Genomic DNA, 14,232 nt, shown 5'->3' on the forward strand with positions numbered 1-14,232 from the left:
TAGGGTGGATCTAAGAAGGGCTATGCCACTGCAAAACAGTGCCTGTTCCACTAGATAGTGGAGGCCATTGCCTGTACATAGGTGGTGAACATCCATGCTCTGTGTTATGTCCCCTTTTGGTCTAAGGGATAAGCAGGGGGAACGAACACAGGACAGTCAAAGAATAAGTGGAAATGCTAAAAATTAGGAGTAACGTGGTCAAATAATATTTATTTATAATACAAAAGACAAAGGTTCAATAACGTGGGAGAGATCGGGACAGTTGCGGTTGTGCCAAACAAATGAACTCAAGATAACAAAACTAGGCCTGGCTATCTACCTCTCTGAAAAGAAACAAACAAAATGGCTCCACTAGCTTCTCTAACAAAGTTTGCGTCAAAACAATACAGAGGCAGCAACAACCATTAACCTGGTGTTTCTAGACACACAGTACCTACCTGAGTGCATAAATGTACAGGGTACCCCAAACTTACCTACTGTCCACAACCTCTCACCACAAACCTTCTCCTCACTCAGTGGCAGTGTCCACATTAACACTCTCACAAAAACCACCACCCCAAAGTCTTCGTCTTCTCTGCTTTAAACAGGGCCCTCTCAGCCGATTGACCAGCTCGCCTTCTTGCACCCAGGTGCAGTCGGATTGGCCTGTTTAGGTGGCGATTGATTCCACCTGAGAACACAAGGGGGGAGGGGAACACACACACACACAACACTGACACGTAACACCCTCACCCATATAAGCCCAAACATATTGTTTGGAGCTACATAGCATGTGACAATGCATCTGCAATAACATTTTCTGACCCCTTCTTATGACTGATTTCAAGGTTGTAGTCTTGAACAATCAGAGACCAACGCATAAGACGCTGGTTGTGGTTTTGCATCCTGGAAAGAAACACAAGCGGGTTATGGTCAGTGAATACTCGAATAGGTTTCTCACTTGACCCAAGATAAACCTCGAAATGCTGTAGGGCGAACAACATTGCCAGAGCTTCCTTCTCTATTGTGGAATAGTTAAGCTGATGCTTGTTGAACTTCCGGGAGAAGTAACTCACGGGATGATCGATGCCTTGTCCATCCTCTTGCAGAAGAACTGCACCAGCTCCAACTGCACTGGCATCAACTTCTAACTTAAAAGGCAACACGAAATCTGGTGCAGTCAGAATAGGAGTGCAACACATTATACCTTTAAGGTTTTCAAAAGACTATTTGCAGTCGCTAGACCACACAAAGGGCTTTGCGGGACTGGTTAGTGCGGTCAATGGCGCCGCTACAGAGGAGAAGTTTTTGCAGAACCGTCGACAATATCCCGACATCCCAAGGAATCGGCGCAGCTCTCTTCTGGTCTTCGGTTCAGGGAATGCTACAATGGCTGCTATCTTTGCATCCGCAGGACGAACCTGTCCTCGGCCAACCTGCTGACCAAGATAGAGAACAGTCCCTTTTCCAAACTCACATTTGGCCAGGTTGAGTGTTAGGGATGCACTGGACAGACGCTTGAAAACTTCCCTCAACGTAGTCATATGACCACCCCAGTCATTGGAATAGACGACAATATCGTCTAGGTATGTTCTACAGTTCGGAACATCTCCCAGTACTGCATTGATTAGCCTTTGAAAAGTCGCTGGAGCATTACACATACCAAACGGCATAACGGTGAACTGTAGGAAACTGTCAGGAGTCACAAAAGCTGAGATTTCAGAAGCACGGGGGTTAAAGGAACTTGCCAATATCCCTTCAACATGTCAAGTTTGCTTACGTACGTGGCTGGACCAATCTCATCAATGCAGTCATCGATGAGGGGTAATAGATGTGCATCTGGGAGAGTCACAGCTTTTACCTTGCGGAAGTCAGTACAAAACCTTGGACTCCCATCAGACTTTGTATCCAGGATACAGGGGGAACTCCATGGACTGGAACTTGGCACTGCAAAGCCATTCTGCACAAGATAGTCCACCTCCTTTCTCATGACCTCTCTCTTAACTGGATTTACCCGATAGGCATGCTGCTTGATTGGAGTATGGTTGGTCAATACAATGTCATGGGTTATGACAGACGTTTGGGAGGGAATGTCCTTGAACAGACATGGGAACTCCCAAATAAGTTTCATAATGTCAGTACTCTGGTCAACAGTGAGATGAGACAAGTATTCGGGCAATTGAGACAATACCTCAGTATTACTTAGCCTGGCCCCCTGAGTGGTAGCATTACGCATCACCAACCCATCTTCCTCGCCATCGACAGGGAGACTCACTGTGGAAATGGCGGCCACAGGTGAGACACACGTCGTCTGCTGGGCCTCCGGTGACCCTGGGGGATCTTCGCTGGAATGGTACAGTTTGATCATATTTACATGGCACACTCTATTCTTTCGCCTCCGGTCTGGAGTTTGAATCACATAATTTGTCTCACTGAGCTTCTTCTCCACAACGTAAGGACCGGAAAACTTAGCCTTGAGTGCAGAACCAGGTAAAGGCAAAAGAATCAAAACTTTGTCACCTGGCTTAAACAACTGTGCGACCGCTCGGCGGTCAAATCGCTTCTTCATCCTAGCCTGGGAAGAGGTCAGGGCCTCCCTAGCTAATGAACAAGCTCGATCGAGGCGCTCTTTGAGCTTGCAGACGTAGTCCGGAATACTTCGGACCGTCTTTAGGGGGATGACCAATTGTTCCTTCAGAACTTTCAACGGACCCCAAAGGACTATTCTAAACGCCAGAGTGCCATCTGTCTACAAGACGTGCAGACCGAAGCCGTTTCCCGACTGGCGGACGGAGGGACCCAGTACGGTGCCTCGTGCCTACGGTACTCACGCCTCCGTCATCCCTTCTAGCTAAGGGCATGTCTGCCTCTATCCTGAGGGCCTACATAGCCACCATGAAATGGCAGCATGCTAAAGCCGACAATGATGCGGAACAGCCACAAGCTGGTGTCCCTCTTCATAAGGAGGGCCTCAGCGACTGTGTCCCCTGAGCCCCCCGAGGGCTCCTCCAGGGGACTTGCCCGTGGTACTGGAGACCCTATGCTCGCCTCCCTTCAAAACCCTTGGCAGAGGCAGAGCTGTGGTTGCTGTCGGCAAAGACCTTTCATCCTTGCCATAACTGCGGCAGAGCAAGTAGGCAAGCTACACACCCTGTTGGTCAATGAGCCTTGTCTGATGGGAACTCAGATAGCTCGGGTGTCACACTGCAGCCTAAGGCAGTGGCTTCCCCCAAAAGTGCTGGCATGCTCGGGTCTCAACCATCCTGTCCAGCCTGCACAGCTTGACCACCATAACTAGTCAGTTAGGGTGGATCTAAGAAGGGCTATGCCACTGCAAAACAGTGCCTGTTCCACTAGATAGTGGAGGCCATTGCCTGTACATAGGTGGTGAACGTCCATGCTCTGCCATCCAGAGCAGGGGGTTGTTCTACCAACAGCGTTCCCACATCACGGGCGACACTGAGAGGTATGCCCGTAGGGAATATAGGTGCATATATGTGCAACAGCCTCAGGGGCATCGTTGAGTACATTCACCAGAGACTACAGAGTGAACGGGAACACCCTCCATGCATTGCAAGTGTTTCTCCGTCCAAATCCTCTGCTTGAGTCATACGAGGTAGTTTCCTTGGGATTCCTCGTGACTCTGTTGATATAAGTCATCCAGTGCTAAGCACCGCCTCTGGCGGTCAGGAAGGATGAAATAGAACGCAAGTTACGTATGTAACTATGGTTCTATGAATCCTGGATGACCGCCAGAGTTCTTGGTCACTCGGAATCTCGTGAGTTCGCGAGAAGATTCCGTAGAACTGATCTCGGGATGACACCGGAACTTATACCCGGTGGGCGGGTCATCCGAGGTCACGGGTGACTTTGTCGTTATTAATACTCGACCTGCTATGCGCAAGACGGAAGATATCCAGTGCTAAGCACCGCCTCTGGCGGTCATCCAGGATTCATAGAACCATAGTTACATACGTAACTTGCGTTTTATAGTAATGAAGGAGGTAAGAGTCAACCCTCTCCTGAAGAAACCCACCTCGACCCGTCTGAAGTCAGCAACTACAGACCGGTCTCTCTTCTTCCTTTTCGTTCCAAAACTCTGGAGCGAGCTATCTTCAACCAAGTGTCCTCCTGTCTCCACGGCAACGACCTTCTTGACCCTCACCAGTCTGGATTCAAGGCCGCTCAACAGACTGGCCTCCTTGCTGTCTGAGCAGCTTCACTCTGCTAGAGCAGCCTCTCCTCTGTCCTTATCCTTCACTCTGCTAGAGCAGCCTCTCTCTCCTCTGTCCTTATCCTTCACTCTGCTAGAGCAGCCTCTCTCTCCTCTGTCCTTATCCTTCACTCTGCTAGAGCATCCTCTCTCTCCTCTGTCCTTATCCTTCACTCTGCTAGAGCAGCCTCTCTCTCCTCTGTCCTTATCCTTCACTCTGCTAGAGCAGCCTCTCTCTCCTCTGTCCTGATCCTTCTCGACCTTTCTGCAGCATTTGACACCGTGAACCACCAGATCCATATCTCTTCCCTTCAGGTCCTGGTATCTCAGGCTCTGCACTCTCCCTCTTCTCTTCCTACCTCAACGACCACACTTACCGGTACCTTGGAGAGGATCTGTGTCTGATCCTTGTCCTCTCACTACTGGGGTTCCTCAAGGCTCCGTCCTGGGTCCCCTCCTCTTCTCTCTGTACACTAATTCTCTCGGCTCTGTCATTGGCTTCTCCTACCATAGCCATGCTGATGACACCCAACTGATCCTCTCGTTCCCCCAATCTGAAACACAGGGAGCAGAATCTCTGCCTGTCTGACCGACATCTCTCAGTGGATGTCTGCTCACCACCTGAAAATCAACCCTGACAAGACCGAGCTACTATTCCTTCCAGGGAAAGAGTCCCCCACCCACGACCTGACTACCACCTTCATCAGCTCTGTGTTGGCCCCGCCCCCGACTGCCAGGAACCTCGGGGTGACACTTGACAGTCAACCTGATGGCCAACATCACTGCGACAACGCGTTCCTGTAGGTCCATGCTGCACAACATCAGGAGAACACGGCCTCTTCTTACTCAGAAGGCGGCACAGGCTCTGGTCCAGGCTCTGGTTCTGGTCCAGGTTCTGGTCTAGATTCTGGTCCAGGTTCTGGTCATTTCGCGCCTCGACTACTGCAACTCCCTCCTGGCAGCTCTACCTGCTAAGGCCATCCGACCTCTGCAGCTCATCCAGAATGCTCCTGCTGGTCTTCAGCCTGACTCCTCCCACACCACTCCACTCCTCCGCTCTCTTTTACATTACATTACATGTCATTTAGCAGACGCTTTTATCCAAAGCGACTTACAATAAGTGCATTTCAACCTAGAGTACAAACTAAGAATAACAAGAATACAGGAAGTAACATTCCCTCAACATAGTCGAACTACAAAAGTACCATAAGTAAGTGCTATTTAAGTGCCACTGAAGTGCAAATCTGTGTTTTAATCCAGATATAGTCGGAAAAGGTGTTACCTCTTCATGGTTACCAGTGGAGCAGCATCCGCTTCACAACATTGGTTCTTGCGTACCGTGCTATGAACGGATCGGGCCCCGTCTACATCCTGGATGTGGTCACACCGTACACCCCGGCACAACAGCCAACCGACTTGTGACTCCTGCACCTCGAGCTCATCACTCTACATCCAGACTGTTTGCTGTCCTGGCTCCTCATTGGTGGAACGAGCTCCCCACTGACATCAGGACAGCAGGAAGTCTCTACACCTTCCGCCGGAAACGAAAAACACATCTTTTCCGACTATCTGGAATAAAACACAGATTAGCACTTCAGTGGCTCTTACTTCTGGTACTTTTGTACTTCGACTTTCTTGAAGAAATGTTACTTTCTGGATTCTTGTTCTGAGTTTGTACTCTTGGTTGTGTGGTCTAGTGTCGGCGATGCAGAACATCAGGAAAGCCGCTGTATGCCGAGCTGTTCATAAAGTTTATTTAGCGCTTAAACTTCTGGATGTGTTCATTACGATCCCTGGCCCACACACACATTCACACACACACATTCACACACATTCACACACACATTCACACACATATTCAAACTCCTGTTCTGTATGATCATCTCCACATACATGTTTGCACACATTTATATTATCTACTTGTTCTGGAAGAGTAGAGATGGTTATATGATGGGGTGACGAGGCACTTAAAATTAGACGATATATTTAACACTCATGTTCACACCAAACGCGTTGAGTAGTTTGATGTTTCCACGTTTGTGTGATTTCACAAGTATAGAGCAGAAATAGTGGTTATTTCTTCCTTTGAGTTTATTTGACTTTGTGCCATTATAAAATCAATGTTCCTGTGATCGACGCTTCCCCCTTTTGTTGTCTGACGGGCAATCATCCTGAGGACTGACGTCTGGTTAGAATTAACGAGACAGTTTGAGGGCGGATCAGCCTTTGAGACGCAGAGAGAGCCTGATGTCAATCATCTCGTTAAATTAAGCGGGAAAATAGGACATTTGATCGACTTTGTTGAGCCACGTACGAGAAATAGGGCCCCGCTGCTTACAAATGTTATTGTTTTGTATTTCTGTGTTTGTACATGAAGAGCAACACATACACATTTAGTCAGTGATGAAAGTTGATATCAGTCTGAAGTCACCGTTGTTCATAATGTGCTCCCTGCAGATGTCCAGCAGCTGGTTTGGATTAAACCAGATGTCCCCCCTGAGGACCAGGACCAAGAGGACCCAGAGCCCCTTCAAATAAAAGAGGAGCCGGAGCCCCTCCTCATAAAAGAGGAGCTGCAGGATCTCTGGACCCGTCTAGAGGGAGATCAGCTCATTGTGCTGGAGGAGGCCGATATCACCAAGTTCTTATCCACTGCTGTTACTGTGAAGAGTGAAGATGACGAACCTCAGACCTCACGGCTTCATCAAAGCCAGACGGAGGACAACAAAGAGGCGGAGCCTCCCGCCTGCAGCTCAGCTACGACAATACAGACGGAAACTGATGGAGAGGACTGTGGGGGATCAGGACCAGACAGGAACCTAAATCCACATCGTCATTCACATCCAAATGCTGATGATGAAGAGGCTTCAGACTCTTCTGAGACTGAGGTCAGTTGTGGTGATTGGCAAGAAGCTTTGTCAGATTCTGGACCTGACAGTGAAGACGGGGACAATGTCTGGAAGGAGCCCAGGGCACCTGAGTCTGCTGCACATGCCCTGAAATATAAGGAAGCTCTTGTAAGTCATGTGGGATGTAACACCGGCAACAAATCCAATGAATCACGATCAAAAGAGCTCATGAGAGAGAAATCATTAAGGTGTGATGATTGTGGGAAAATATTTACACAACAGGGACATCTGAAGACACACATGAGAGTCCACACAGGAGAGAAACCATTCAGTTGTGATGTTTGTGGGAAAAGATTTACAGAACAGGGAAATCTGAAGACACACATGAGAGTCCACACAGGAGAGAAACCATTCAGTTGTGATGTTTGTGGGCAAAGATTTACAGAACGGGGAAATCTGAAGAGACACATGAGAGTCCACACAGGAGAGAAACCATTCAGTTGTGATGATTGTGGGCAAAGATTTACACAACAGGAAGCTCTGAAGCTACACATGAGAATTCACACAGGAGAGAAACCATTCAGTTGTGATGTTTGTGGAAAAAGATTTACACAACAGGGACATCTGAAGACACACATGAGAGTCCACACAGGAGAGAAACCATTCAATTGTGATGTTTGTGGGAAAAGATTAACACGACAGGGAGCTCTGAAGCTACACATGAGAGTCCACACAGGAGAGAAACCATTCAGTTGTGATGTTTGTGTAAAAACGTTTGTATCACAGCAAGGTCTGAAGAAACACATGAGAGTCCACACAGGATAGAATGTGTTTCTTCCAATAGCGACAAATTAACTATGTGAGTTGTTCTCTTTCTGTTGTGTTTAATAAAAATAAGGTAATTTTTAAAAAATTGTTTCCCATGTAATTTGTTTGTAAATGAGATGGAAGGCAAAGTGTTTTTTAATCATTTGATAAATCTTTATTAAAAACAATAACAACATACTGAGTGTCTTGGATGGAGGAAACTAAAAACAAACTAAAAACTGCACAAATACGTCTGTATTTAAAATGCATTTTCCCTGTAATTGTTTAAAGTCTACATAAAGAGACTTTTGCAAGTTCACTTTGTGTTACTGAAACTATTACACTTTCTCTTACAGATCCCATTGTTGTTGTTTTGTTTTACACACATTTTGAAGACACTACAGGTGAAGAGGGTAAACATGTTTTTATCCATATGTCACCATGAAACTTCTCCAGTTGGTCACTGACATTAAGACCATAGTTTTAATCAATTGTTCAAAAGTCAAAAGTTTTCTGAAGTGTTATGTTTAAATATGCAACTGAGGTGTTAACTAATGCTAACTGTTGGTGCTAAAGGAGAAATCTACAGACCCAAACAGACAAAGGCTGGCCAATGCTGCTGCATGCATATGATTCTGTGAAAGAATGCCCGATGCTCCTGCAATATATGCAAATAAGGCAGATAAACTGCAATGGAGTTAATGGATGCTGGGAGAGCCCACCAGGAACTATTTTAACAAAATGACCTGAATTATTGTTACTATTTTAAAGGTGTTTAAGTGTGTTGATGAATCTTTTGTAGACAAACACACTCGGTGGTTATAAACATCAACAAGTGCTATCAAACTCTCTCATTTCTCTGTGACAAACATGTTTTAGAGGAAAGTTTAAAGCACAGAGACTGACTGGCAAATGTTCTCTGGTCTCAACATGAACTCTGGACTTTGTGGTGTTTCAGGAGGAAAACTGACTCAGTTATTCTCTCATTAGTTTCATATTTTATACATTAGCTTCGTATGAAACACTGAAAATAAGACAAGAAGAAAGTACTTTGTTCATTCTTGAATCAAGAAATACTTTATTCATCATGTGAACCTGTTAAACCAGTTTGACCAGAATCTCAGTTATGTAAAAGAATAATGAAAGATTTACTGATTGATTATAATACTTTATTTTATAATTCAACACAGTACATCATTTGTACGTTGATTTGGAAAACAACAACAACAACAACATTTAGTCTCACAAATGTATTAATTAGGGCTGGGCAACGATTACAAATTTTAATCGCGATTAATCGCATGATTTCCCTGATTAATCACGATTAATCGCATTTGTATATGCAAAATCCAATAATTAATTCAAAAGTAGTGTATAGCGCACTTCTATTTTAAATGTTCTGCCATATGAATGAAAGTGCCACAACGTGTTGTCCCTGTTAGAGTGAGACACCAGAAAACACTTTCAGTGCAGTTTGTCAATTCCTAGAACTTGACACTTATTTTAAATGTTCTGCCATATGAACTAAAGTGTCAAACGCCTGTTATGCAGAGACACTGTGACAGAACGCTGGAGACTGTGCGCCAAGCAGGGGACATGATCACAAGGCAGTCGTCTCGCAGCAGAGATCATCTCTGGTGCTCTATCTGTGCTCAGTGTGGTGACTTTATTTGACACATTCCATTGCAACTTCAGTAAAGTGTCCCGCACACGTTTCAGCAGAATGTCTCTCCTCTATGTTCATCAGTCAGGGCATGTGAATGCAGCGCCCACTTCTCATCAATACAATGCACAGTAATTCCGAGGTCATTGTGGTTACCGAGTGATGTCCAGTAGGGTGACCAGATTTGAGTTTGTGAAAAAGAGGACACTTCGTCTCAGGGGGGGGGGGGGGGTGCTGAGATTAAACATCTCTCTTGTTCTGCCTGTTTTGTGATATACATGCCTAAAAGGTGCCTAATATTTCTAGACTGAAATAATATCGGCATTATAATTATTATAACTATGAGGATTTTTTAGTTGCCTATTTTGTGGAGCCCCTCAAGACGTGGTGCCCTACGCACAGCGCGTAGTGCGCTATGGGAGCGGCGGCGCTGGTCGTAGTGTATAGCATGCCGCACAAACAACAATGAACTAGTGGAGGCGGCAAGGTGCTCCGTGTTGCCAGATTGGAGATGGTGAAGTATCGTACCAAAGGCTCAAAATGGTTGTATTTGGAGGATAATTATCGTGTCTCTGGCAACCCTGAGATCGGTCGACCAATGACTGTTCTCTATTCTGGGAGATACCATTTCCACAACTTGTAAGGGGTAAATACTAGTTTATGAAAACCCAGAGAAACACAAATATCGGACGAAGCAAAATCCCGGACGTTTTTGGAATCCCTGCCGGACGTATTTTTTAGGTCTCAAAAGCAGGACATGTCCGGGGAAAACCGGACGTCTGGTCACCCGATGTCCAGTCGTCCCCAGTGAGAGCAACAGGGTGCACGTTGTGAAGCTGTCACTTTTGCAGTCCTCTCCTTGTCATCCAGCTCGTGTATTCTCCGTGTGATGTGTGTCTTGAGGGCGTCTCATACCTGCCGTCATTTGTTGAGATTCTCCATGTTTGTTAAACCGCGAATGACTTTCTTTTCCGGTTCCGCAGCAATCGTAGCAGACTTTTACAAAATAAAAGCCTATGAGCAACACACTTTTACAATAATAAAATAAATAATAAAACCTGCGTTAACGCGCAATAAAATAATTGTCGGCGTTAATTAATTGATGCGTTAACGCAAGATTAACGCGTTAACGTGCCCAGCCCTAGTATTAATAGAATAATTTGCATGAAGTTCTAAGAACAAAATATCTCCCATAAAGAAGCTCTGGTGCTTTCTCTCTTTAAGACCCATGCAGAGGAAGAGAAACTTAAATTAAAGAATACATCAATAACAATATTCATCAAACATTTAGAGCTCAGAGCATTTTACATTTCCCAGCAGATAAATATGAGTTCAGGTAAACAAAGAGCATCATGAGCAGTGAGAGCCTCCATGACTCAACACACACAGGAAGGAGCGCCACCTTCAGGAACTCAGACACCTACACAACAACAAGGAGAAGATGTACAAGTCCCGCCCACAAGGTTTGATTGACAGGTGAAGAAAAGTCTGCTCAGCGACGATGATGGAAACAAAATAAGTTTAAGACTTAAAACACAGACTTTAACCAGATGTCCCTGAACTCACTTCTGTCTATTTGAGTTTACTGAACTCAGCAGTGTCTCCAGGAGAATAATAATCAAACCCAAGTCCAGCATAGAGAGGCTGAGTGAATGTGGTCTGGACTCTGTGGAGGAGAGTCATGGTGTCAGAGACGCTGTAGAAGGACAGAATACCTGCTCTGTGATCCAGGTACACTCCTAATCTGGAGGATCGAGGACCAGAGACAGGAGTTTGGACTTTGTTGTGAATAAATGTAAAACTGTAATTGAAACAAAGTAACGCCCAAGATTTATTATTGAATCCAAACAGACATTCACCCATGCTCCCTGTTCTGCTGATATTCTTGTATGAGACGGCTACATCAACTTCTCCTCCTCTCCACTCCACCTCCCAGTAACAACGTCCAGTCAGACTCTCTCTACTCAGTGTTGGAGGAGAAAATGTGTCAATAGTTGTCTCTCCCATCTGTCTATGGGGGATAATCTAATCCTGTGTGGGGTCATGTGAAAAGGTCACAAACCGATGACTTGAGGTGATGGACCAACCGGAAAGGTCACTCAAATGTTGGGGGGTTGCAGAATAAACAGAGCCGTCAGGGATCTCCACTTCCTCTTTAGTGGCAACAGATGGACTCTGGAATGTGTACGTCTCGGCGAGATGTATAAAGAAGAGGAGAATCAACCAAGAGGGAGCATTAAGTCGGAGACTTCTCATTCGGAGGGTTCAGACTTTGCTCCACTCAGCTGGGTGTTTCCATGACTTGTTTGATGTGATTACTTATTTGTCTAAGTTGAATCACTTGTCCACTTGTTTGTACCTGGCTCACATTCTGATCATTTGTGAACTTGTTACTATATAATAAAGTGTGATAAGACCACCGTGCTTAGAATACTTTTGATTTCTCACAAGGCATCGGAACATTTATTCCACCACAAATTGGCGACGAGGATTTGGATGGACGCGCAGCGCTGGACTCCGACGGACGGTCAGAAGGCCATAAGATAGATGATTCCTCCCCGAGGGTGAGAAGCTGCCGTTCTGCGGAGACCAGGACTGCCGATCCAACCCAGTTGAAGTAACAACGAAAAACACGCGGTGAGAGATTAAGATTATTTTGAGATCAATTAAGTCATGAAAATGGAAATTGGAAATTTTTTAAAGAAAAATCTCACAATCAGGTGTTGTTAACAGACGTGTTTTGAAAACTGTTGGGTTCTCTAGTGGTTTGTATGCACCAGTTTGGCGCACACTTCTCAGGGAAAACAGTTAGCAGTTTTTAGAGATAGCAGCGGTCGCTTGCTTGCTTTAGTCATCCATGTGTATTGTTTAAAATTTTGTATAGAAAATTTATTGACGCACACTGCGACGTAATACACGAATGATTAGAGATGGGTAGTGCTCAGAGTAAGAGTGAGACCGTTGAGAGCCATGTGGTCCCCATCCTTCCGCCTCTGTGTAAGTTTATGTCTGATCGATATCCTGGAAGCTTGGATCAAATGAAAAGTGGATAGAGGTTGGTTTTCCTTCAAACGGAAGTTTGAGTGAGAATCAATTAAAACAGTTGGAGGTATCACTGGGGGATATGGAGAGGAACGCAACAGCTCAGCATGCAGCCTTATCAAAGAAAAAGCAGAAGAAGAATGTAAAGTTTGAGGCTGACTGGGAAGCATTTAATAAGTGGAAATTTGAGTCTGAAAGAAGGGAGAGAAAGAGATTGAAAGCATTTAATGCACTGGAAAACATAGATCCTACAAAGGACGCTAACATATTTTCCACTATTCACCAAAATACTGTGTACCCTTGTCTTTCTGAGGTACTGAGGAAATCATTGGATCCAGAACTGGACTCCGCCCCCCCCCCTGCTCCTCCAGCCTACGTGCAGCAGCCCTCTCAGTCAAATGCAGCACACGTTTCAGCAGACATGGGAAGAGGACAGCAGCCAGACTCAAGCACCAACGAGACGACCTCCTCACCGGCCGTGACCCGCCTACAGTCTCAACAAGGGAGGGCCATGTTGCAGGAAGAGAGGGAGGCTACAGCTCTCATGCCAATGATAGAAGTGGCGGGAGCAGAAGGCCCGATGCTGGTTTTCAGACCCTGGTCAGATGCAGATATAAGTGAAGCAATGATTCATGTCTGCAATCCTAAAAACAATCTCACGAGATGGGAGACTGATCTTAGGCAATTTGTCAGAGAATATCGTCCCACTATGTCAGAGTTATGGCGTTTGATGGCCAAGGTGCTGACAAATGATTATCACAAAATTCAGCATGTTTTCAACAATGCAAGAATGACTTTCCGCCTGTGTGAGCCACTCTACGAGGATGCCAAAAATGTGGATTTTCGAGATGCCGTTGATGTCCTCATTAACACCGTAAAAGAACAGTTCCCTTTGACACTAAACTTGTCCTATATCACCTCTTTGTCACAAGGGCCACAAGAGACTTGCAGTTCCTTCCTGGCACGCCTGACAGGAGCGTTTGACACTCATAGCGGCCTCAACCGACCCAATCCAATGGGAGCACAGCCCCTGACACCATATGAGGTCCATCTGAAAGAACATTTTCTGAGCAGAATGAGACCAGAACTCGTACACATGGTAAGAAATGCATGTGTAACTTGGAAAACATGCCCACTTGCCGACATCCTTCAGCACGCAGAACATGCAGAAGACGGGGCACAAAGAAGAGCTGATCAGAAGAAAGAGGGCAGACAAAGGAAACTGGAAGAAGTACAGCTGGCAATGTTTAACACCCGAGCAGAGCCAGCCCAGGAAACCACCCGTGGCAGATTTGGGGGAGGAAGGGGCCAGATAAGAGGTCATACCAGAGGTCAGGGAAGACAAAGAGGTGGGGGCAAGCGCAGAAGTAGAAATAACGACCCAGACGTCTGCCATTGCTGCGGGAAGCGTGGACACTGGCAAGCTGATTGTCCGGAGAAACAAACAGGGTCTGCATTCCGCACGTCTGACTGAAAGGAGGGAGGGGCGGACCCCAGAGATGGACAGCCTCTCCACAGGAAAGCAGGTAGCACACAACACTTCACACGCACTAAATTTCACAATGTATGCCAACAACCCAGGCTTTAAGAAATTCCCACAATTAACATTGATGATTTCTAACCACCCTGTAACATTCTTAGTTGATTCAGGAGCTACAAACTCCGTGTTAAGAACAGAT

General features: G+C 45.8%; 1 protein-coding gene across 1 annotated transcript; it reads left to right on the top strand.

Annotated features, from left to right (window-relative positions):
* Positions 1 to 6,613: 6,613 nt before the first annotated feature.
* LOC130198239 (gastrula zinc finger protein XlCGF49.1-like) lies at positions 6,614 to 8,167 on the top strand. The gene has a single exon (XM_056421384.1). It carries the CDS (start codon positions 7,270 to 7,272, stop codon positions 7,864 to 7,866), a length of 597 nt encoding a protein of 198 aa, XP_056277359.1. The 5' UTR covers positions 6,614 to 7,269; the 3' UTR covers positions 7,867 to 8,167.
* Positions 8,168 to 14,232: the final 6,065 nt, after the last annotated feature.

Source organism: Pseudoliparis swirei, chromosome 8 (assembly GCF_029220125.1).
Source record: "Pseudoliparis swirei isolate HS2019 ecotype Mariana Trench chromosome 8, NWPU_hadal_v1, whole genome shotgun sequence".
NCBI lineage: Eukaryota > Metazoa > Chordata > Actinopteri > Perciformes > Liparidae > Pseudoliparis > Pseudoliparis swirei.